This window comes from Malus domestica, chromosome 01 (genome assembly GCF_042453785.1).
Source record: "Malus domestica chromosome 01, GDT2T_hap1".
Taxonomy (NCBI): domain Eukaryota; kingdom Viridiplantae; phylum Streptophyta; class Magnoliopsida; order Rosales; family Rosaceae; genus Malus; species Malus domestica.
Window position 1 is genome coordinate 23704819 of NC_091661.1, and position 22078 is coordinate 23726896.

The 22078-nt window shown below is 41.4% G+C and overlaps 4 protein-coding genes and 1 long non-coding RNA gene across 7 annotated transcripts; all 5 read right to left on the reverse strand.

Moving 5' to 3' along the window:
- Positions 1 to 1837: 1837 nt before the first annotated feature.
- LOC103435861 (enoyl-CoA delta isomerase 1, peroxisomal-like) lies at positions 1838 to 2876 on the reverse strand. Its single transcript, XM_029101020.2, has one exon. The coding sequence runs from the start codon at positions 2712 to 2714 to the stop codon at positions 1998 to 2000; it is 717 nt and encodes a 238-aa protein (XP_028956853.1). The 5' UTR covers positions 2715 to 2876; the 3' UTR covers positions 1838 to 1997.
- Positions 2877 to 3584: 708 nt separating this feature from the next.
- LOC103406329 (enoyl-CoA delta isomerase 1, peroxisomal-like) lies at positions 3585 to 4705 on the reverse strand. The gene has a single exon (XM_008345326.4). The coding sequence runs from the start codon at positions 4467 to 4469 to the stop codon at positions 3753 to 3755; it is 717 nt and encodes a 238-aa protein (XP_008343548.1). The 5' UTR covers positions 4470 to 4705; the 3' UTR covers positions 3585 to 3752.
- A 616-nt stretch (positions 4706 to 5321) lies between these two features.
- On the reverse strand, positions 5322 to 18268 carry LOC103406328 (zinc finger protein GIS2-like). 3 transcript variants are annotated; one of them, XM_029101031.2, is made up of 4 exons: positions 18112 to 18268; positions 7127 to 7255; positions 6176 to 6268; positions 5322 to 6041 (listed from the first exon to the last, which is right to left on the reverse strand). In XM_029101031.2, the coding sequence occupies exons 1-4, from the start codon at positions 18117 to 18119 to the stop codon at positions 5522 to 5524; spliced, it is 750 nt and encodes a 249-aa protein (XP_028956864.1). In that variant the 5' UTR covers positions 18120 to 18268; the 3' UTR covers positions 5322 to 5521. The 3 variants fall into 3 exon arrangements, with proteins under 3 accessions (XP_028956864.1, XP_008343546.2, XP_070681315.1); XM_008345324.4 differs by lacking the exon at positions 18112 to 18268 and adding an exon at positions 7924 to 8099; XM_070825214.1 differs by lacking the exon at positions 18112 to 18268 and adding an exon at positions 7924 to 8052 and having other exon boundaries at positions 7127 to 7322.
- On the reverse strand, positions 12257 to 13451 carry LOC139197550 (uncharacterized). The gene is made up of 5 exons (XR_011583028.1): positions 13312 to 13451; positions 13131 to 13204; positions 12950 to 13047; positions 12769 to 12866; positions 12257 to 12593 (listed from the first exon to the last, which is right to left on the reverse strand). It is a non-coding gene; the product is annotated as an uncharacterized lncRNA (long non-coding RNA).
- Positions 18269 to 18325: 57 nt separating the features above from the next.
- Positions 18326 to 22066, reverse strand: LOC103406326 (ACT domain-containing protein ACR9-like). Its single transcript, XM_070825195.1, has 6 exons — positions 21231 to 22066; positions 20902 to 21123; positions 20675 to 20780; positions 19438 to 19789; positions 18874 to 19158; positions 18326 to 18797 (listed from the first exon to the last, which is right to left on the reverse strand). The coding sequence occupies exons 3-6, from the start codon at positions 20725 to 20727 to the stop codon at positions 18651 to 18653; spliced, it is 837 nt and encodes a 278-aa protein (XP_070681296.1). The 5' UTR covers positions 20728 to 20780; positions 20902 to 21123; positions 21231 to 22066; the 3' UTR covers positions 18326 to 18650.
- Positions 22067 to 22078: the final 12 nt, after the last annotated feature.

The window sequence follows — 22078 nt, forward strand, 5'->3', positions numbered from 1 at the left end:
GTTTTTCGTCTTCATGGCATGCCGGCCTCCATCGTCAGTGATCGTGATCCCATTTTTATCAGTGAGTTTTATACTGCCTTCTTTAAGCACCAAAACACCACTCTCTGCAAGAGTTCCACTTATCACCCACAGACGGACGGACAAACGGAAGTATTGAACCGCACACTTGAGCATTACTTGCGTTGTTTTGTAATGAACAAACCACGAGACTGGATTCAATGGTTGCCTTGGGCCGAATGGTGGTACAATACCACATTCCAATCAGCCATCCAACTGACCCCTTTTCAGGCACTTTATGGGTACCCACCTCCCACAGTCTCGACCTATCTTCCTGGGGCTTCTCTGGTTCATCTCGTTGACATCACTCTTCGTGATCGTGATGCCTTGCTCAAGTATTTACGTGAGAACTTGCAGCTGGCACAACACCGAATGCGCCAACACGCCGACAAACACCGCTCTGAGAGGACATTTACAATTGGCGACTGGGTTTTTCTCAAACTCCAACCCTATCGGCAGACTTCAGTGTCCAAAATCCACTGTCCGAAGTTGGCTCCTCGCTACTATGGCCCCTTCCAGGTCCGCGCTCGGGTTGGCAATGTTGCTTATACACTGGATCTTCCATCACCGTCACGCATTCATCCTACCTTTCATGTGTCCTTGCTCAAACCCAAAATTGGTGACCATCAGGTAGCTTCTCCTACCTTGCCTCCACTCTCTTCTGATGGTGTCTTCCTTTGGTCCCTTGAAAAAATCCTTCAACGTGGTATGTTCAAGCATGAAAATCGCGCGGTCACTCGTTGGTTAATCAAATGGGACGGTCTTCCAGAGCATGATGCCACATGGGAGGATGCTGATTCTATCTTGGATCGGTTCCCTGAATTTGTCGCCTGAGGACAGGCTCTTTGTAAGGGGGTACCGTGATGGGCCCTTACCATTATTCACTGTCTCCAAGTTGTTCCCTCTGAATTGTAATGGCATTACTTCTTATGGTGACTCAGCACCAAACCTTTTGTCTGTAGTGGATAGTGGATATATATTTCCCTTTTGTAATCCTTGAGGGGGAAGGAAATGAATTAACCTTTTAAACTTTTCCTGCATTTCCCTTTATTCTGAACCTTTTCTTCTCTGTGCGGCTGGAAACCTAACAGAGATTGAACCTAGAGATGTAGCGGCTACGAGAGAAGATCAAGATCGAACCTGGAGATGCAGCTACTGCGGGAGAGGATGAGGAGGAGGGCTACGGGAAAAGGCAACGGCAGGCAGAGAAGATGGAACGAAGAAGATAGAATTTTAGGGTTTGTTTTTTGGATGATGTAAATATTGAAAAAAAAGAAGGGGTATTTTTGTCTTAAAATGTTATGAATTTGTGTTCCACAGGATGGAAAAACCCGTTGCAGAGGGGAGATGGAACCAAAATCTAACACATTTTCGTTTTGTGGAACAGGCGTTCCATATAATTTTAACGCACCAAACATGGGACGGAACGCGTCCGTCCCACTCTGTTCCATCCCATCCCACGTACCAAACGCATCCTAATGGAATACCATACCCTAACCACGGTACCACCCTACTTATGAGTTGAAGTGATACCTACAAAATACATTTTCAAAACGCAGAACCACAGTATATCACGTCTCAACCACCAACGAAACTTGATCATGAACAAATTTCAAACTTTCTAGAAAAGCCTACTACTTAACTAGTTAATTTATGGTTTGATTTTTCCCCTTCGGGTTAAACTAAATGGAAATAATTTGACTTACAAATTTTTTTTTTGTATAATTTTTATTTATAACATTAAAAATATGTTTCGAGCCTAAAAGAAATTACTCCCCAATCACAAGAAACTTTTTCTTTTCTGGGGGGTGGTCAACATAGTATGACAAAAGAAGTGGCAAACAGCGCATATTGGGCCAAGATACCAGCCCAGATATAGTGAGTCCAACCTAAAGAAACTATTGGGCCGAGAAGCCCACATTCCTATCCGACCCATAAACCTACAGCCGCGCTCTACTGCCGGTATTATTCACGCGGATATCATCCAGTACTTCAGACAACAAGTCCTTGCGAATCTGAGCGTACACGTGTCCGTTCCATTTCCGCGATACCAACCCCTCTCCAAGTCTAACCGCGGCCTCGACCGTCTCCTCCGCGCTATCGTGCGCCGAGTCGATTATCCCCTTCGCCACTGCCACGTCCGCCGTCATCTTATCGGCTCTCAGCAACAAATCGCGCCGAGCCGCCGGTGAGCTGATTTTGCGATCGAACAGCGCCACTAACCAAGCCGGGAGAAGGAGCTCGATGTCGAGCTCACTCATGTAGATGAAGCCGCGGTCTCGCCTCATGAGGAGGTAGTCGTGGCTGCGAGCGAGAATGAATCCGGCGGCGGAAGCGTGGCCGGAAACAGCGGCGACGGTGGGCATGGGGAGGGAGATGAGGTCGGCGACGAGGGACCGGACCTTGGAGCGTATGAGCTCCAACCGGGACTCGGAGGACTTGGCCCAGGAGAGATCGTAGCCGTTGGAGAAGAATTTGCCATGCGCGGTGGTGATTAGGGCTGAGGGTGATGATGACGTGGCGGTGGTGGTAACGGCGGTTCGGATTTGGTTGAGGGCGGACCGGATTGAGTCGATGAGAGTGGGATTGAGTCTGTGCTCGCCTGGGCCTGTTAGCGTTAGGATGAAGACGTTGCCTTTCCTCTCTAATGTGCACATCTCTCTCTCTCTCTCTCTCTCTAGAATTTGAAGTTTAAGCTTTGGTTATGGAGGATCGAATATTCAAGGACTTTGCCTTCTTCCCATGGATTGGTCAAATTGATGCATCATTTGTGACTTCATAATATTATAAAATGTTGTCCTCTTTTGTTTTTTCTTCTGTCTTCAACGAACATGTCACATTCAATCGAGAAATACTTTCATGCAATTAAGGCGGCATTTTAAAAAATGGTTAAAACATATAATAATGTTGGATTAACTTTATGGATTTGTTTTTAATAATGTTTGATTAACTTAATGAATTTGTTATCGACAGCCATTTCATCAAATAGTTTGATTGTTGTAAACAATGAAGATTTTTCAGAATCAATTTTTGCTTTTTATCTTTTAGATTTTGATTGGTTTTGAACCATAGAACGAAAATTATAACTTAGATAAGGTGGTATTGAAAAAGGTTGGGGTGGTGCCATGAAGAGCTTCTTACTCACAACTCAGATTTAAACATACATGTTACTTGATATGTACATGAATGAGAATGATATATAATTATTGTAAGGTATGTGATAAACTACTTATTTGAGGTTATTTAGGTACAGAATAATACGGGAAGAATTGAATTTTTATTAGGAATAATGTTTGCATTCCTTCATTGGAGGATGAGCTAGTTCTTTCTTACGAATAACGTATTTAGACCGTATAAATTTTATAATCGAAATTGTTTAATTTTTTTAATCTTCGTTAGAAGATTACCACTGCAAAAACTCATTTAAATGTATAGAATAGCTTTTTTGTATAGGTTTAAAGTAATATCCTCGTGATTTGAATGATTTTTTGTAATTTTAACCCTTATACGAAGATTAATAAATTGAATGGTTCTAATAACTGATTTTATTCGATCAAGATCTTGAGAATATGCTAATCCCATCTTTTATTGGTAACATAAAATGACAGACAAGTGAAAAATCCAACCCAACAAAACTCACATCAATTTTCGGCCAATCAAAACAAAAACAGACCCGACCCGAACCAAATTATCACCTACAGTCGTGATTTTCTGCCAGTAGTATTTCTGCGGATCTCATCCAGAACATCAGACAACAAGTCCTTCCGAATATGAGCGTACACGTGTCCGTTCCACTTCCGCCGAACCAACTCCTCCCCCAAATTAGCCGCGGCCTCGACGGTCTCCTCCGCGCTATCGTGCGCCGAGTAGATAATCCCCTTCGCCACTGCCACGTCGGCTTTCACCTTATCGGCTCTGAGCAACAAGTCGCGCCGAGCCGCCGGCGAGCCGACCTTGCTCTCGATCAGCGCCAAGAACCAGCGTGGCAGAAGGAGCTCGATGTCGAGCTCGCTCATGTAGATGAAGCCGCGGTCCCTCCTCATGAGAAGGTAGTCGTGGCTGAGAGCGAGGATGAAGCCGGCGGCGGAGGCGTGGCCGGATACGGCGGCGATGGTGGGCATCGGGAGGGAGATGAGATCGGCGACAAGGGACCGGAGCTTGGCGTCCATGAGCTCTATGCGGGATTCAGAGGACTGGGCCCAAGAGAGATCGTAGCCGTTGGAGAAGAATTTGCCATGTGCGGTGGTGATTAGGGCTGAGGGAGATGATGACGAGGCCGTGGTGGTGACGGCGGCTCGGACTTGGTTGAGGGCGGATCGGATGGAGTCGATGAGAGTGGGGTTGACCCTGTGCTCGCCTGGGCCTGTTAGCGTTAGGATGAAGATGTTGCCTTTCCTCTCTAACGTACACATCTCTCTCTCTCTCTAGAAAATCTCCCTTCTTTCTGTCTCTCTCTCTCAAGAAAATGCTTATACTTTGAAGTTTCAAATTTGACCAAGATCGAAAAAATATAAAGCTGCGGGCTATTGATTGATTGGTGGATTGAAGCCACCATTTGAGAGTTGACTTCAAACCACAAAGTATTTGAAGCCGGCATTCAAAGTAATCGTATTTTCGACGAAGTTGAGGTTTCATTTGAAAACAGTACCCGAACGTTTTTTTTTTTTTTTGAAGATTAAAAAATATTTAAAAATTTTAAATCTTACAATTTAAACTGAACAAAAAATCAAAAAATAAGGGTATGAGAGAGAAAGATGATAGAGAGGAAAAAAAAAAGTAAAAGATGATTAAAAAAAAGAGAAAAAAATTATAGGATCAGAAGAGATAGAAGGGAAGAAGAGTGAAAAAAAAATCGAGAGAATAAAAAAAACAGATTAGAAGAAAGACGAAAAAAGTAAAAAAGAAAGAAAGAGAAGGGCGAGAGAGAATGAATAAAATAGAGATAAATTTGGAGTGAGAAGGGAGGAGAGAGAAAACAAAATGAGTAAATTTAAATTTAAAAACTCTAAAAACTCACTTTTGGTTTTTTTAGAAAATAAATTATATTTTTTAATTAGTCTTGAGTTCAATTTTTTTTAAATAATCATACCAAACAAGTTTTTAAGGCCTAAAATTTAAAAATTATTTTTAAGTTTAAAAATTTGAATTCAAGTAGAGTATCAAACAGGTTTTGAATAATTCATAATTTTTTCAAAAAATAGGAATGCTATCGTACCATCTTAAGCCCTAATTGACAATAGGAGAGTAGGCTGAGGACTCAAAAGTTCTTACAAAGTTTCATAACATTCACACAAAGGATTAGGTTTGAGATATTGCCATAACGAATGAACGTCTGACTAAAAGCCCAGTACATTTACTACTCATAAGACTTGGGATAAGTAAAGCCATAATTACTGTAGTGTAACTTGAGAAGCAAATCCTACATATGAAACCTCCGACTCCCTACTCATTAGGTGGTCAATACTCAATACCTTCGTAGGCCGCGACCGTAGATCATCAACGCAGAAGGGCACTCATAAGCTTGGTGACCCATTCCACCACAATTGTGGCAGATGACAATCGATATGCACTCTCGGCCGATATGGCCTGGCAGCCCACAGTTACGGCACGTGATGTCGCGGAAGGGGCCTCTGATGTCTGGGGCTAGGCTTGACTTGTCGCAATGGCGAGCCATATGACCTGATATGTTGCAGGTGTGGCAAACAGGTTCGTTGGGGCAGTCACGAGCAAGGTGTCCAGGTTTCCGACAGTTGTTGCAAGCCTTCTCGTTTGTGCAATAGACAGCAATATGACCCGGTTTGTAGCAGTTGTTGCAGAGCCTTGCATCATGGGATGAAGGACTAGGGTTCGAGCAATCACGAGCCAGGTGGCCTTTCTTACTACATATATGGCAGACTGGATTATTGGAACATTGGTTTGCAAGATGTCCAGGCTCCTTGCAGTTCCAACACATAGTTGTTGAGTTGCATTCAGCTGCAATGTGGCTGATAAAACATACAGCATTTGAATATGAAAAACATTTCACAGACGAAAATCAGGATTTGCAGTCCTCCGTGCAACCTATTTTCTACAACTCTTAAAACCATATATGGAAAATGAAGGGTTCGGCAGAACTCACCCTGGAAGTCCACAGTTGTTGCAGACAGTCATATTCGGGCAATCCCTTGCAAAATGCCCTGGCCGTTTACATTTATTGCAAAGACAATCTTGCCTGAAAAATAACAGAATAATCATTACGACATGAAATTGAAGATGTAGGAAGATGTAGCAGCAAAAGATTATCTCAGTTTTGATAAACATATGGAGTCCAAATACCAAGAGATCAGTTTGCGTGCGTTATACATAGCTACCTATCGAATTATTATCAGAAAGGAGGACTTCAGCCAATGGAAATTAAAGTCAACTTGAACAGTTAAAACAAAATTTCTTTGAGTATTAAATGTTACAGGCACACGAACAGAGCGAAGTTTTACAGGATTTTTCCACTTTAAACCAGTAATACAATACACACGGGGAAAGGACAAAACATTAGCACCAGATTTGATAGTTCCTGAGGAGAGTCGATGAAAATTCAGGTTAGAATCAGCATTTTTGTAGTAGGTTACCAATAATTATGAACAACACCAAGCGTAAAATGAGACGAAGCTTGGAAGTACCTAACTCTTAAGTAATATGAAGTATTTGGTTTTATTGTTCCAACTTATTAACTTTTCAAATTCAATTCGCATCCTGTCTCATAAATTTGCTAACTTTTAACATATTGTGATGGCAGCACTATATCTCCATTTCAATTTCTTGTCTAGCAAGTCATCTGTCTCAAAAACTATGTGGATACTTTTATAATTTAATTCTTGACGTGTAATAATCTACATACTAAAACAACGATCTAGATCCAAAAGATATAGAATAATAAATGATAGAAAATACACAAAACTTCACCAAAGCTCATACCAACACAAGGGATGGCTACATAATCATCTCAAGTTGCTCTATGAGTACCACAGAGCGAGAAAAGACAAAATGAAACCGAAAACACTGGAAACAAAGGTTAGAACGTTCAATGAGATACCTATAACTGCGGCGTTCACTAGGATATGGAGCATCATGGTAAGATGCGCGTTCTCTGCTGCGGTATCTCTTGGCTCGTTCTGGGCTTTGACTTCTATTCACACTCATGTTGGAGACCACCAAGCAAAACCTTCAACGAAATATCCTTATAAGAAAAGAACCGAAACAAGAACAAGCTAGCGAGCGCAGCAACCTGCCTGCCAGAAGAAGTATTCCGATTGCTAACATGACCACAAAAACCAACTACATGAAACTAGAACCACATCCAATCATCCCAACAAAATGTTAACCATCACTCAGTTTCCGAAAACACGGAACCAGTGGAACTCCGTGTTTAGCCAAAAGAGCTATAACTACACCGGCAACTCAAGTAAATGAAACACATCCAAATGCAAAGTTCCCAAACATGTTTACAACTACAAACGCTTGACAATGTATCCAAAACTTAAACGTTCTTAAACGCCCGCGTCTCCGATTCGATTCGAGACTAACAACCTAAGTCCATGAAAGATATATTCTCAGTCTGATGTATTCTCAGACCGATGTATTCTCCGTCTGAAGCATTCTCAGTACTTTAAATTCCAAACAAATAAAAAAATAAAAATCAGTAGTTTAATTTATTCTCAGTCTGCTGTATTCTCAGCAACACGAACGAACAGAAAATAAATCATATTCTACATACACATACAAATCGATCAAATTCGTGAAAATTCAATGACAGAGCGATTTCTTCAAAACTCAAAACCAAATACATACAGTATGTATATATATTTATATGCGTAAGGGAAGAGTGATTACCTAGTTCGTGTGAGGTAAACGTTGAGATGCAAGAAGAAGAAGAAGACGAAGAGGAAACCCTAAGATTGAAGAATTTGGGGATTTGAAAGCAGAGAGAGCAGAGCTTATTTATTGCTTCATTTCTCGACGAGGATGAGCGTGATTTGTACGACGACACAGTTTACCGCCATGTGTATGTTTGGTCAAAGTAAGGCTGTGTTTGGCCTTATGTTTTCAAATTGCCACTTCTCCAAAAAGCCAATAAGCCAATAAGCTTTCTTTTTTTTTTTTTAATAAAGGCCAATCAGTAAGGATAGCATCATAAATATATGTTCTTTTATGCCACCTGACGTCTACTTGACAGACATTTCGCTATTGGAATGTGATATCCACACATATCATTATCATTTTACTTATCACATATCTTTTTAATTTTTGATCATTGGATCAAATGAATTTAAGAATATCAATGGATAGAAATTATCAAGGAGTGTGTGAGAAGTAAAATGAGGTGTGTGTATAGCACACCCCTTCGCTGTTTCGAATTCGGATCTTCTCCAGATCCTTTTTGTGAGGATTCCAGGGATCCATCATTTTAAATATTTTTATTTAAAATTAAACACAAATAGTAATTGACAAAAATTGATCGCACAATGTACGATGAATAGACACAATTTACAAATCCCTAAGATCCTCACCAAGAAGATCCGAAAAAGATCATGTTTGCGCTATTTCGATAAAGTAAGTCTCATTTGTTTGTACCATACTTGACCAATCCCGAAACTACCGAGCACCGGCCAACGCTATACTGTCAAGGACCCAGAAGAGTTCCCCTCCGACCAGGAGGCCAATCACTACTCGACACGTGTCAAGATTAGAAGCCAATCAGAGCGCAGCACGTGTCGACATCAAGAACCAATCATAACATGACACATGTCAATGTGACAAAGCTACAAGTTTTTCTATAAATAGGGGTCATTCCCCCACAATATTGCCTAATGCCATTTGTGTTAAATCATTCACAAGAACTCACTAAATTGAGAGCTTGATCCTTTGTACTTGTGTAAGCCCTTCACTACTAATAAGAACTCCTCTACTCCGTGGACGTAGCCAATCTGGGTGAACCACGTACATCCTGTGTTTGCTTCTCTGTCTCTATTCATTTACGTACTTATCCTCACTAGTGACCGAAGCAACCAAGCGAAGGTCACAAAACCTGACACTTTCTGTTGTACCAAAGTCTTCACTGATTTTGTGCATCAACATTTGGCGCCGTCTGTGGGAAACGACACTTATTCCTACTCTCTTCAGTTGTGTCAAGCTGGTTTCTATCATTCGTACACTTTCTTTTGATCAGGCATCCCTCTCCAGCATGGGAAGCGAAGGAAGCCACAGCACACAGAATGACACCCCCCTTGCACATAGTGCGAAACAACGAAAGAAGGAAGGAAAACGAGTTCTTCTTCAAGCTAAAGTCGATGAGTTGGAAGCTCAGAACAACAAGATAGCAATGAGGAATGAGGTCCTCCAGGAGCAATATGAGAAGCTCTTCGAGACACTTCACGAAGCTAGGCAAGCTCAGACACGCGAGCTTGTTGCCCCCGTGGAAGTCAACCATCAACTGGGTGCCCTCCAACATGGAGGGTCACATGCATTCGACATAGATATCCCTGATAGGGAACAAATTACCCCTCGATTTGATAATCAACATGAGGCTTCTCTTAACCCAGTTGCTTCGACCCGAACCATGAGAAGCGGAGGGAGACACCTCTTTGCTGAAGGGGCAGAAGGATCGAAAGCCGTCTTTCGCGATTGTCGGGATTTCCTGAAGCAACGTCGAGAGAATTCCATCCATATAAGCTCAAAGATCAATGACCCAAGGATTTCTGAGAGACTCGGTCCCCTGCCACGGCCCGAGCCGGCCACCAACTTGGGGAAGGTGCAACAAGTCCTAGAGAGACATGAGGGTACAGGGGACTCAGAGGTGTTCCGACAGACATACCCTGGAAGCCAGTACAGCGAGTCCAGGGAAAAATCACATGCCCTTGATCAAACCTTCCTAATTCCAAGAGGAGATGGAGATTTACGAAAGAAAGCTCCAGTGGCACATAACTCCGCTCAGGATCCCCTTGTCCTACAACTTCTTGAGGAAGTAAACAAGTTGAAGGCTGAACGTCAGGCTGAAATACCTGACTGGAACCAACCCAGGCCTGGCCCTCTTACAAGGAGGATCCTCAACACCCCTCTTCAAGCAAAGACAAAGCAGAAGCTTGGCTTGCAACTTTATACTGGAAAAGAGGACCCGATTGAGCACCTTAACCTCTTTGAGTCCACCATGGCATACCGGATGCACACCGACGAAGAGCGATGTCTTCTCTTCCCCTCCACCCTCTCTGGCGGAGCTCTAAATTGGTATTGTCGTCTTACACCTGAGACGGTAGACTCATTTGAGGAATTGAGGAAACTATTTGTTTCCCAACACATTTTCCAAACCGATCGCTTGCACTCTGCAGATGACCTGTACACTATCCGCCAGAGGCCAGACGAGTCATTACGTATGTATGCTGGCCGCTTCAGCCATGAATACTCCCGGTGTGCCGAGGCAGACGACAAGACTGCCCTCAAAGCCTTCACGGCAGGCCTACGTGATTGTTTCTTTAAATACATGATCAATGCCAATACTTGGAAGACTTACTCTGAGGTGATGGCGCAGGCTTATAACCATGCCTCCGCCGAGGCAAAGACATATCAGGAGAAACGCCCTCACCCAACGCCATGGAGGAAGAACTAGCAATAGCTAAAGTTTGACGGTTGGGAAGATCATCCAATGTTTCTTTAGTACAGGACTCTAACAAAGACCCTGAAGACTCCGACATTGCAGACTCAGACTTAGAGCTAAAGCTAGAAGAGCCCTCATCACTAGAACTTCCAGGCTCTGACATCTACAATAAGAAGAAACAAATTCTATCACTACATGCATGATCAAAACATAAGGAAGTTCCTATATTACCCACATGAAGATGGTGCAAAGCGATGCCGGAACCCTTCTCAATCAGAAAGCAATCCGTCTTCCACAGTCACTACAAAACAAGCAAATGAAGACCGTGTCAAGCGCCAAAAAAAAAAAACAGCTTCATCCAAAAAGCTTCACCCGAAAAGCTTCACCTCCAAAACTTCACCCAAAAAGCTTCATCCAAAAAGTTTCACCCAAAAAGCTTCACCTAAAAAAACTTCACCCAAAAAAAAAAAACTTCACCTCCAAAAAGCTTCACCCAAACAGCTTCACCTAAAAAAGCTTCACCCACAAAGCTTCACCTAAAAAGCTTCACCCACAAAGCTTCACCCAAAAAGCTTCACCTCCAAAACTTCACCCAAAAAGCTTCATCCAAAAAGTTTCACCCAAAAAGCTTCACCTAAAAAAGCTTCATCCAAAAAAAAAAAAAAAAAAAAAACTTCACCTCCAAAAAGCTTCACCCAAACAGCTTCACCTAAAAAAGTTTCACCCACAAAGCTTCACCTAAAAAGCTTCACCCACAAAGCTTCACCCAAAAAACTTCACCCAAAAAGCTTCACTTAAAAAAGCTTCACCTACACAGCTTCACCTAAAAAAGCTTCACCTAGAAAGCTCCCTCTACATACTTTCACCTACAAAGCTTCACCATCAAAGCTTCACCTCGAAAGCTTCATCTACAAAGCTTCATCTACAAAGCTTCACCATCAAAGCTTCACCCAAAAAGCTTCACCTAAAAAAGCTTCACCCAAAAAAAACTTCACCTCCAAAAAACTTCACCCGAAAAGCTTCACTTAAAAAAGCTTCACCTACACAGCTTCACCTAAAAAAGCTTCACCTAGAAAGCTCCCTCTACATACTTTCACCTACAAAGCTTCACCATCAAAGCTTCATCTACAAAGCTTCATCTACAAAGCTTCACCATCAAAGCTTCACCCAAAAAGCTTCACCTAAAAAAGCTTCACCCAAAAAAAACTTCACCTCCAAAAAGCTTCACCCAAACAGCTTCACCTAAAAAAGCTTCACCCACAAAGCTTCACCTAAAAAGCTTCACCCACAAAGCTTCACCCAAAAAACTTCACCCGAAAAGCTTCACTTAAAAAAGCTTCACCTACAAAGCTTCACCTAGAAAGCTTCAACACCAAAGCTTCACCTACAAAGCTTCAACACAAAACCTTGCTCCAAATAAACAAATTTTGTTCACAAAACCCAAGATGCCCTTGAACTTGTACAAAAACACAGGTCAACACAAACATTTGTTTTGTTCTACACCCACAACATCCCTGTCATAACCAAACAAGCAATTATGTATATGTTTCCAAACATATTATAATAGATCCAACAACAAGCCAAAGTCCCAAGTTTCATAATGGACAAAAGTACAAGCAATTCATCAATAATGAAGGTGCTACAAAACTTGGAATCTGCCCCAAAATAGAAATCCAACCCAAGAGACTTTTTCTCTCTCTCCCTCTTCCGCCTCCTTTCATCTATCAAATTTCTGCAACCTCTGCTCTTCTCCAATGGAGCTGAATTTTGGACACCCTATAGTTTTTGAGCATATGAACAACTTTCAAGAAGGAACCATTTCTGTTTGAGCGACGGAAATTAAAGTGTTGAAGCTCCAAACATGACAGTCGGATTCTTGCAGATTTCGAAGCTGCTGTGATGTTTCGAAGATCTGGAAATATTTAACCATTAGTTCATTCTGAATTTTTGATATGTTATGAAAGAGACGATGAGGAACAACTTCAATGAAGAAAGCATGCTGATCTGAACAATAGAAAATGGAGTTTCGAAGCTCACAACAAATCTGACGGGTTGACAGAAAAATAATAACCAGTCATTCATCATACCTGAATTTCTTGCGTTATACAGCTCCGAGGGATCTCAAATTTGGATATGTTGTCGTTCACAAGCTGAGGAACAACTTCAATGAAGAAAGCATGCTGATCTGAGCAAGAGAAAATAGAGTTTCAAAGCTCACAACAAATCTGACGGGTTGACAGAAAAATCATAACCAGTCATTCATCATACCTGCATTTCTTGAGTTATACAGCTCCGAGGGATCTCAATTTTGGATATGTTGTAGTTCACAAGTTAAGGAACAACTTCGATGAAGAAAGTATGTTGATCTGAGCAAGAGAAAATGGAGTTTCGAAGCTCACAACAAGTCTGACAGGTTGACAGAAAAATGATGAACAGTCACTCATCATACCTGAATTTCTGGATTTGTACTGCTCCGATGGATCTCAAATTTGGATATGTTGTAGCTGACAAGGTGAGGAACAACTTCGATGAAGAAAGTATGTTGAGATGAACAAGAAAAAATGGAGTTTAGAAGCTCACAACAAGTCTGACGGGTTAACAGAAAATTGATGAACAGTTACTCATCATACCTGAATTTCTGGAGTTGTACTACTCCGATGGATCTCAAATTTGGAGATGTTGTAGTTCACAAGATAAGGAACAACTTTCATGAAGACGACTTTGCGATCTGAGCTATAGAGAATGGTGTTATCTTGCATCCACTCAGGCTGATTAGTGGAAACGAAAAGCAATTCCACCAAAGAAAAGATGAAAAAGAGAGAAAAGCTACTAATTGCACTTAATCTTGTCTAGTCAATAGCATGCAGCATCAAACACACAAAAGTTGGAAATATTTTTAGATAAGGCATATGCGAATGTGTGACATCGAAACAAGGATTCGTTACTTTGACAAATTAGTAACAAGCGAGACACCTCATTCGGCAACTCTCTTCGCCTGAAGACTTGGGGGACTCCCACCATATGCTACTGCACCTTAATACTCGGCAGTCTCACAACCACTCAGTGACTTGGATTTTTCAAGTCTCCAACCGAGAAGTTTTCCTCACTCGGGAAATTAAGGGAACACTACCTCAAACTACATGCTTCACTCACAAAGCTTCAACAATACAGGTTTCAACAAAAGCAAAAATTCAAAGAACTTTATAAAGAAGGCTTTGGTGTATTTAACACAATATATTGAAATGAAGCAAAGCTTATTTATTAATATTTTCGATAAGCCACAAATATGTACATATACATGAGTCAAAATAAACAAACAAAAGGGAGCCTTCACAAAGGTTGCTTAGGGGAAGTCTCAGCAGTCGGTAGAGCCCCAGAAAGAGAAAGCACCGGAGGGTGGTTATCCGGAGCCTCAGTACTTGACAAAACCCCAGAAGGAGGAGGCATTGGAGGTTCATCATTTGAAGCTTCATTACCAGGTACAGCCCCAGAGGACGAAGGCAATAAATGCCTTTGGAACAAACCCACAAACCGCTGATGATCAAGTAAAACCTTACCATCAGATTCCTTCATCTGGTCAAGCTTCCTCTTCATGTTTGTAGCATAGTCATGGGCGAGCCGGTGCAACTGCTTATTCTCATGCTTGAGCCCTATAATCTCCTGTTTGAGACTCATCACTTCAGCAGCCAATGATTCAACTTGGCGGGTTCTAGCAAATAGGCGTTGGGCCATATTAGACACAGAACCTGCACACTGAACACTAAGAGCCAGAGAGTCCTTAACAGCCAACTCATCAGACCGTTTGGAAAGTAGTCTGTTATCTTTGGGAGTGAGAAGGTTCCTGGCCACCACTGCAGCGGTCATATCATTCTTCATCACAGAATCCCCAACGGTAAGAGGACCAGTAGGGGATATGAAGGATGGGCGCCATATGTTGTCTGGAGAAGGCGTGGCTGTCTCTTCTCCAAGGTTCAGGTCAAAACGACGGTCGGAGGGTCCAGACATTTTCAAATGTGTTGAAGAAGGAAGAGGTCAGACAAATCAAGATCTTAGAAGTGCAAGAAATGAGTTTCTACTGGTAGAGATTCAGGTGTGCTGTGGAACTTAATGCCAGCCTCTATAAAAATCTGCACTCGACGGAGCTTCAGAAATCGAAGAGGCGTTTGCTTTCTCAAAAGCTGGGCTGCTCAGAGACCACGAGGGCCGATCTCAGAAATCGAAGAGGCGTTTGCTTTCTCAAAAGCTGGGCTGCTCAGAGACCACGAGGGCCGATCTCAGAAATCGAAGAGGCATTTACTTTCTCAAAAGCTGGGCTGCTCAGAGACCACGAGGGCCGATCTCAGAAATCAAAGAAGCACCTGCTTTTTCAGCCTCGTCAGCACCTGTCACATGCACAATCAGCTTTGCAGAAATTACGGGCAATCTGTCGAAGATTTCTGGTGAAGTAAAAAGCACGTGAATCTTACTGTTCAATCACCGCTCTCCATATGCACCATCAACTCCTCGGGTACCACATATAACTTTGTCAAAGATCTCTGACAAAGTTTAGGCACGAGAATTTCGAAGTTCCAGCTACCCTACTATTACCCATAAGGGTAAAGGAACAGCACCACTGCTTGACAACTGGAAAGTCCCTATGTGTGTCGACCTCCGTGTTTTGCGGCAAGACAGGTTGGCAAGAACGTCCAACCTTTACTCACATTCGAGAAAAGACTCCCAACATAATTACTTTCTCAAAAACCGGAGTAGCACCGCTTTCCGAATCTCGAGAGTCAGATCCTCGACGGGATTGCTTGTTCGAAAATCGAAGAGGCACAACTCTAAGAACTTCGAGAGCCAGATTTCCTTAGATAAAGCTTGTCTGTAATCTTCACACGTAACATCAGCTTTCCAGATACCACATACCACTTTTTCAAAGTGCTCTGACAAAATTAAAACACGTGAAGCTGGCAGCTCCCACTACATTGCTGTGACCAAGAAGGGTAAAGGAATATCATTACTACTTGTTATTGGGAAATCCCTATATACATTGACCTCCCTCCTCAACGGACAGGCAAACCTGCAAAAATGCTCAACCCTTTCTCGCATTCGAAAATGCACCCTCAACATAACCTCTCGAAATACTCAGCTTTATTTCCCCCCGATAATACCTCAGCAAATAAGCCACACCAAGAACAAGAGTATCTCATATCATCAGGGTCGAAAGCAAGAGTATCCCATATCATGCTTTCTCCCTATCTTTGTCTTTGTCCTTGTCCACACCTGCAGGACAAGGAGAAAGAGAGCAGTCAGTCGGAACCTGAAATCAAACCTCCAATTTGGAACTGACTGCTTGGAGCCTTTGCCTGGTTGCTTACTTAGCATTGCTCTCGAGTACTCATCCTCAACTGCTGTCAAGGTCACGAATTCCACCGGCAAATACCTCATGACAGTTGATCAGATATTGGCTCTTTACACTGAAGCTGCCAAGCGTGGATGAGTCACTATGAAGGAATGTTCTGAAGGACCATTTAAATGCAAAGGTTGCACACCATTTCTGCCATGCAAAAGATTGAAGCAGAAGGTTCAACGGTGAGCTGAAACAGATCACTACAGCACGACACCTTTCCATACCACATTCATTATTCCGTCAACAGCAAAAGTATCCCATATCATCAAGGTCGAACGTACTCTAGATTTGATGGACTTGTTTTGACCCTCAAATTTTTTAGTCGGCCTTATACTCTGAAGGGCACCAGAAAACCCTTCAGCACAGTTCAAGAATAAGCCTGTGGAAAGTTACTTCTTCAAAAGCAAAAGTATCTCATATCATCTCTTATCCATTTGCTTCTCCTTATCCTGGCAGTTGAATGAGAGACAAGGAGAAGGAGAACAATCAACCGGAAGCCGAAGTCAAACCTCTGATCCTGGGTTGCTTACTTGGAAGTTTGACTGCTTACTTTGTCTGTCACCTCTTTCGGCAGATCTCCTAGCTCGGCGACTTGGGGGACTCCTACTATAGGGTTTGTATCACACTTGACTAAGCCCGAAACTACAACTAAGCTTCAAGTGAAATTGATACATTACCTTGTGCGTCAACATCAGCTAAATACACCATTCCCGGATGGAGGAAAGGTACTTCCAGAGAAGGGCAGATGAAGATCAGACCACACTTCGGTACTTAGAAGTTTCGTGATTACTCAAGGGATTGGATCTTGCAAGTCCCCAACCGAGGAGTTTCCCTCACTCGGGAACTTAGGGGAGCACTGTTTGTACCATACTTGACCAATCCCGAAACTACCGAGCACCGGCCAACGCTATACTGTCAAGGACCCAGAAGAGTTCCCCTCCGACCAGGAGGCCAATCACTACTCGACACGTGTCAAGATTAGAAGCCAATCAGAGCGCAGCACGTGTCGACATCAAGAACCAATCATAACATGACACATGTCAATGTGACAAAGCTACAAGTTTTTCTATAAATAGGGGTCATTCCCCCACAATATTGCCTAATGCCATTTGTGTTAAATCATTCACAAGAACTCACTAAATTGAGAGCTTGATCCTTTGTACTTGTGTAAGCCCTTCACTACTAATAAGAACTCCTCTACTCCGTGGACGTAGCCAATCTGGGTGAACCACGTACATCCTGTGTTTGCTTCTCTGTCTCTATTCATTTACGTACTTATCCTCACTAGTGACCGAAGCAACCAAGCGAAGGTCACAAAACCTGACACTTTCTGTTGTACCAAAGTCTTCACTGATTTTGTGCATCAACATCATTCATGCCACGTCAACATAGTTGTAGAAATCTTTCAACGGATTTGAACGCTAATTAGCAAAGTGTGACAACAGAATGTGTGGTGAGTCATGAGTGATTAAGTGAGCCAAATCGAGTTCGAAGAAGCATTATGGGCTAAAAAATTAGATGGAATTTGAAAGAAATTCTAAAGTTACTTTCAACTGAACCCATTTTTAACTCACCACATGCATAAGGATAATGTTAGAAAGGCTAAATTTAGAGACGAAATTTGCAAACTAAATGATGTGTCACTAATAAGAATAAGCACGTCTATCAATGTGTAAGTAATAAACCAATCATCAACTTCCATGTCTTTTAGTTTTCAAAAATTTTCCTACAAATTTAGTCTCTCTTATATTATTACTTCACGCATAAAATACAATATCACTCAGTGTACTAAAAACGCCAATGTGGCTGTACCCTTGGGCTTGTTTAGAAATGCATTTTTAAAAATTACTTCTGCATATAAGCACGTCAGTAAAAGCACTTCTATTAAAAGCACATTGAATTTTTTTTAATAAAAATGCAAGTGATCCATGAAAAAGCACTTGAGGTGAAAGCATACAACAAGCGTAGGAAAAACCTAAAAACTTTGCAGGCAATTGGGTGTGATAAATAGAAATATGAATGCTAATAAGAATATGCTTACATTTCCATTCCATATAAGCACTTCAAGATGAAAATACCAAAGCGGCCGAAATAACCACTTTCAGATGAATGGCTATCAGCAGTTTCAGTTCCGTTTCATACAATTCAAACGGCCCGAAAGCAAGGTAGCACAAGAGGTGGCATTTCTATATATGCACCTGCACATAACCACCAAAGCGGCCGAAATAATCACTTTCAGATGAACACACACCATGTTACTACGAAAACCAGAGTACATTTCCATTCGATATAAGCACTTCAAGATGAAAATACAACATACGGAGTACATATATGTTCGAAATTTTAAGAAAACATAAGTTGCATATTGACGGCAAGCTTTGCGAGCTAAAACATAGTTCTGCAGTCTCACAGTAGTCTTAGTACACGACCACGAACTTCCTCCTAAAATAGTCAGTAGAGATTCTACACTCTACTAGTGCAGATAACCATAACTATTTGGACGGAGCTGCTGTACAGCACACTTACAAGATGGAAAGAATTCGAGGATGCGATCCTCAAAAGGGGAGCAAATGTAACAGCTCACCAGCCCAAGAGGGTTCTTCTAACTCTCTCTACAATATTACTCCTATTTTGTTTGCTTACCAATGGAAATTCACGACTATCATCCAAAAGAAATCGGTAGATTTCCCACTGGCAAACTGAAGTTGAATTCCTTACAATTTCAGCCTGCAAATCAACAATGAAATAATGAGAGAACGCGAGAGGGCATGCCACAAAAAGGAAACTCACATCAAATTCTTACCGCAAAAATAGATACTCCCAATTGTTTCAGTGCTAGAGTAACATTGTAGAATACGAGGGGCCTCCCCTTTCCAGATAACTCAACTGGATTAGCAACTAAGAGTTCAGTTTCTGGGCCCCTGTTGGCAACGATCACTCTCAGTGGGTGAACCATCTCCTCCTTTAAATGATTACACAATGCAACCTGAACTTCAGGATCAACAAGCTTTTTTCCATTTGTCTGCTGAATAAATAGGTCCAAATTTCGGAAGCCTTTCACAGGTGAAGAGAATCTACCATAGGCAATCTAAATGAGAAACAACAGACTTGCATCAGTAAACTGCTAATTGCAAATATAAGTACGTATTATAAGTAGCGAAACACAAAGGTCATATCCAATGGGAGTTATGAACACTAAAAAGGAAAACCGAAAATTCATTTCCTTAAATATTTACAGCTGCAAGAACCAAAAAATGGTACTCAAGAAACATGCACGAAAGTGGCTGTCTGACTCAAATCTGTCCTAGTATATTGAGGCAGCCAAAATTTTTGGACAACAGAATTTCAAGACATCATGAAAAAGTACCTGAATATTGCAGTCCTTGGAAGTCCTCATAATGTCATAAAAGAGGCCATTCCGATCAACACACTGTATTTGCAGCACCGTATGAAAAGGGCTCAATGAATTATCCACTGTAATACTGGTCTTGTTCACCGTTCCCATGTTCTGGGTGAGAGCTTTTGGATAAGCCTCCTCATCCTTCAGCTGATAGCTAAATAATTCGTCAGCAATGGCTGGTGGAAGAGAAGAATTCCCCTGCAGACTTTCATACTCAGGTCCAGGCAACTTAAGCTCACAGGTGATGCAGTACTCTCCTAAAGCAGCCATCAGATGCTCACATATGTCGTCTCTTCTCTGTTTTGTGTGTAACAACTCCCTGAAAGTAAATGGTACCAAATAATGGGGGTTAATAAACGCTCCAAGGTATAACCAACACTTACGAGCAATTACAAGTCTTCACCACATTGTGTACTCTCTGAAACTAGTCTTATGAAGTGAATGCCGGGACATTAGATTGGTATTAAACTCAAAAGAATCAGCCAAGTTTGGGAAGAATGATATCCAAAATTCAAAGTACTAACAGAAGAAATGAAAAAATTGACAACCCAGAATACATACACAGTTCTCCCAGTTAAGAGCATCTCCAACCGAGATGTCAACTGCCACACTGGACAGAAAAAGGTTAGCTTTGGCAGAAAAATTACTCCCATCGATCAGCCAAAGCCAATGAGGATTAAAGGGACAGCATTTCATTAATTTGAATTGTTAACTGGGGTCATTAATGCAATTTCTTTTGTTAATGTGGGCTACTTTAATACCAAACTATGTAATAAGGAAGATAAAAAAAAAACATAAGTAAAATGAATAAATAAATTTTGACATATAAGGTGGGAAGTTATGTAATATCCAAATCCAAATTGCCACATAGGCCATCAAATTCGCTTATGTAATTTGATCAACAATACAACCAGATCAGATAATTCGCCCAATGTATTGCCAACCGAATTCATCTAGATTCCTTTAAAATATGGGATTAACTCAAAAGGGTCATAAACCAACACGAGAATTTAAGACTGGCAGCTGGTTCCGATATCTCGAGCGTAATTAGCAAACCAGACAACTATTCAAAATCAATCATGGACACCTGAATGTGAAGCATACTAAAGTAAAAATTATATTGTTGAAGTAAAAGTGGATAGTTCTTAAGATTAATAACCACAACACCAACACGCAATTTTCAAAAGGCGCACGAAAAACTCACAAGCAATCTGTGATGAAGAAGAGGTCCAAAACTCGGCCATCCGGGGTCGGCATCACTTTCACTCTCTGAATCAGAATTTCAAGCTCACAGAGCACTTTGGTAACATCTACATTTACACAAAAAACAACCATAACTTCTTCATTACTCAACCATATGAACAAAACAAACAACAGTCGAGAACAAAATCGAAAACCCAATAAAATTAATGAAGAAGTTGAGATTTTGACCGTGGAGTGAGCCTCTCTGGTCGTGGCACCAAAACTTCAACAGATAGACCGGAGAGGGCGTTGGGACGTTGGAGAATTGATTGAGATAAAACGAGAAGAAGCACGACGACGGGCACGCGGACGAGAGCCGATCCTTCAACCTCTCCCAATCGACCTTCAGGGATTCGTGGTGGGGGACGACCCACAGCACTATATAGCACCACCTTCCATCCGTCGAGAAATCTGCAACAAAAACACCCAAAAATCTCAAAATCTCAAAAACCCGGGTGCCAAATTGAGGAATTCGAAAAACCCAGGTGCCAGAATTTGAAATTGCAGATTTGAATTACCTCCTTTGGTAATGGAGAGGCCGAACTGGAGGATGATTCAGCAGAGGTCGCAGCCGAGGCCGGCCTTGTCGGGACAGTTGACGGTGAGGACGGAGGGCTCGTCAGGAGCCTTCCCCGGCTTGATAACGACGATGTCGTCGCAGGGAATGCCCATGGCGGAATCAGGGTAATCACGAAACTACCCCTGGGAATCGTTGGCCTTTCGGGGATGGCATAGGAGAGGTTGTGGCGTCCCGACCGACTTTAGTGGGATTGCAACTCGGGTAAAAAGATTCAAGTGCCGCCAACGATGGTGGGGTGAGGTTTTGTCGGATTCGTTATTGGGGCCCACAAAATGATTGTGCCACGTCAGAAATTTTAGCGGTCACACGGCAGCCGAGGGCCACATAACAGCATTTACGGTTTTTTTTATCTTTTATGGCAACTGATTATTGTCATGTTTTGGCCAACAGAATCCTTTCCAGATTTCTTTTGTTTAAAATTTTGATGATGTACAAATCATATTCTTTTGTCATATATCTTATAATTAATTTTTATTCGATATTATTTTTGTATATAATTTTAAATAAAATATTAAAATAATTTTTAACCGCACAATATATAATAAACATATATAATTCATAAATTTTCAAAATCCTAACCAAGAAAATCTAACAAAAATCCAAATTCATTTTTTTGTATTTATAAAACAACTTAATACTACAATTTAATAATATTCTTCTTTATTTTTATGTAAAAATATTTAAATTTGATTCTTATAAAAACAATGTTAAACAATATTATTACTAACACATTTTGAATTAACACACTCCCCCACACAATTAAAATAAAAATTTTGTATGTTAAAA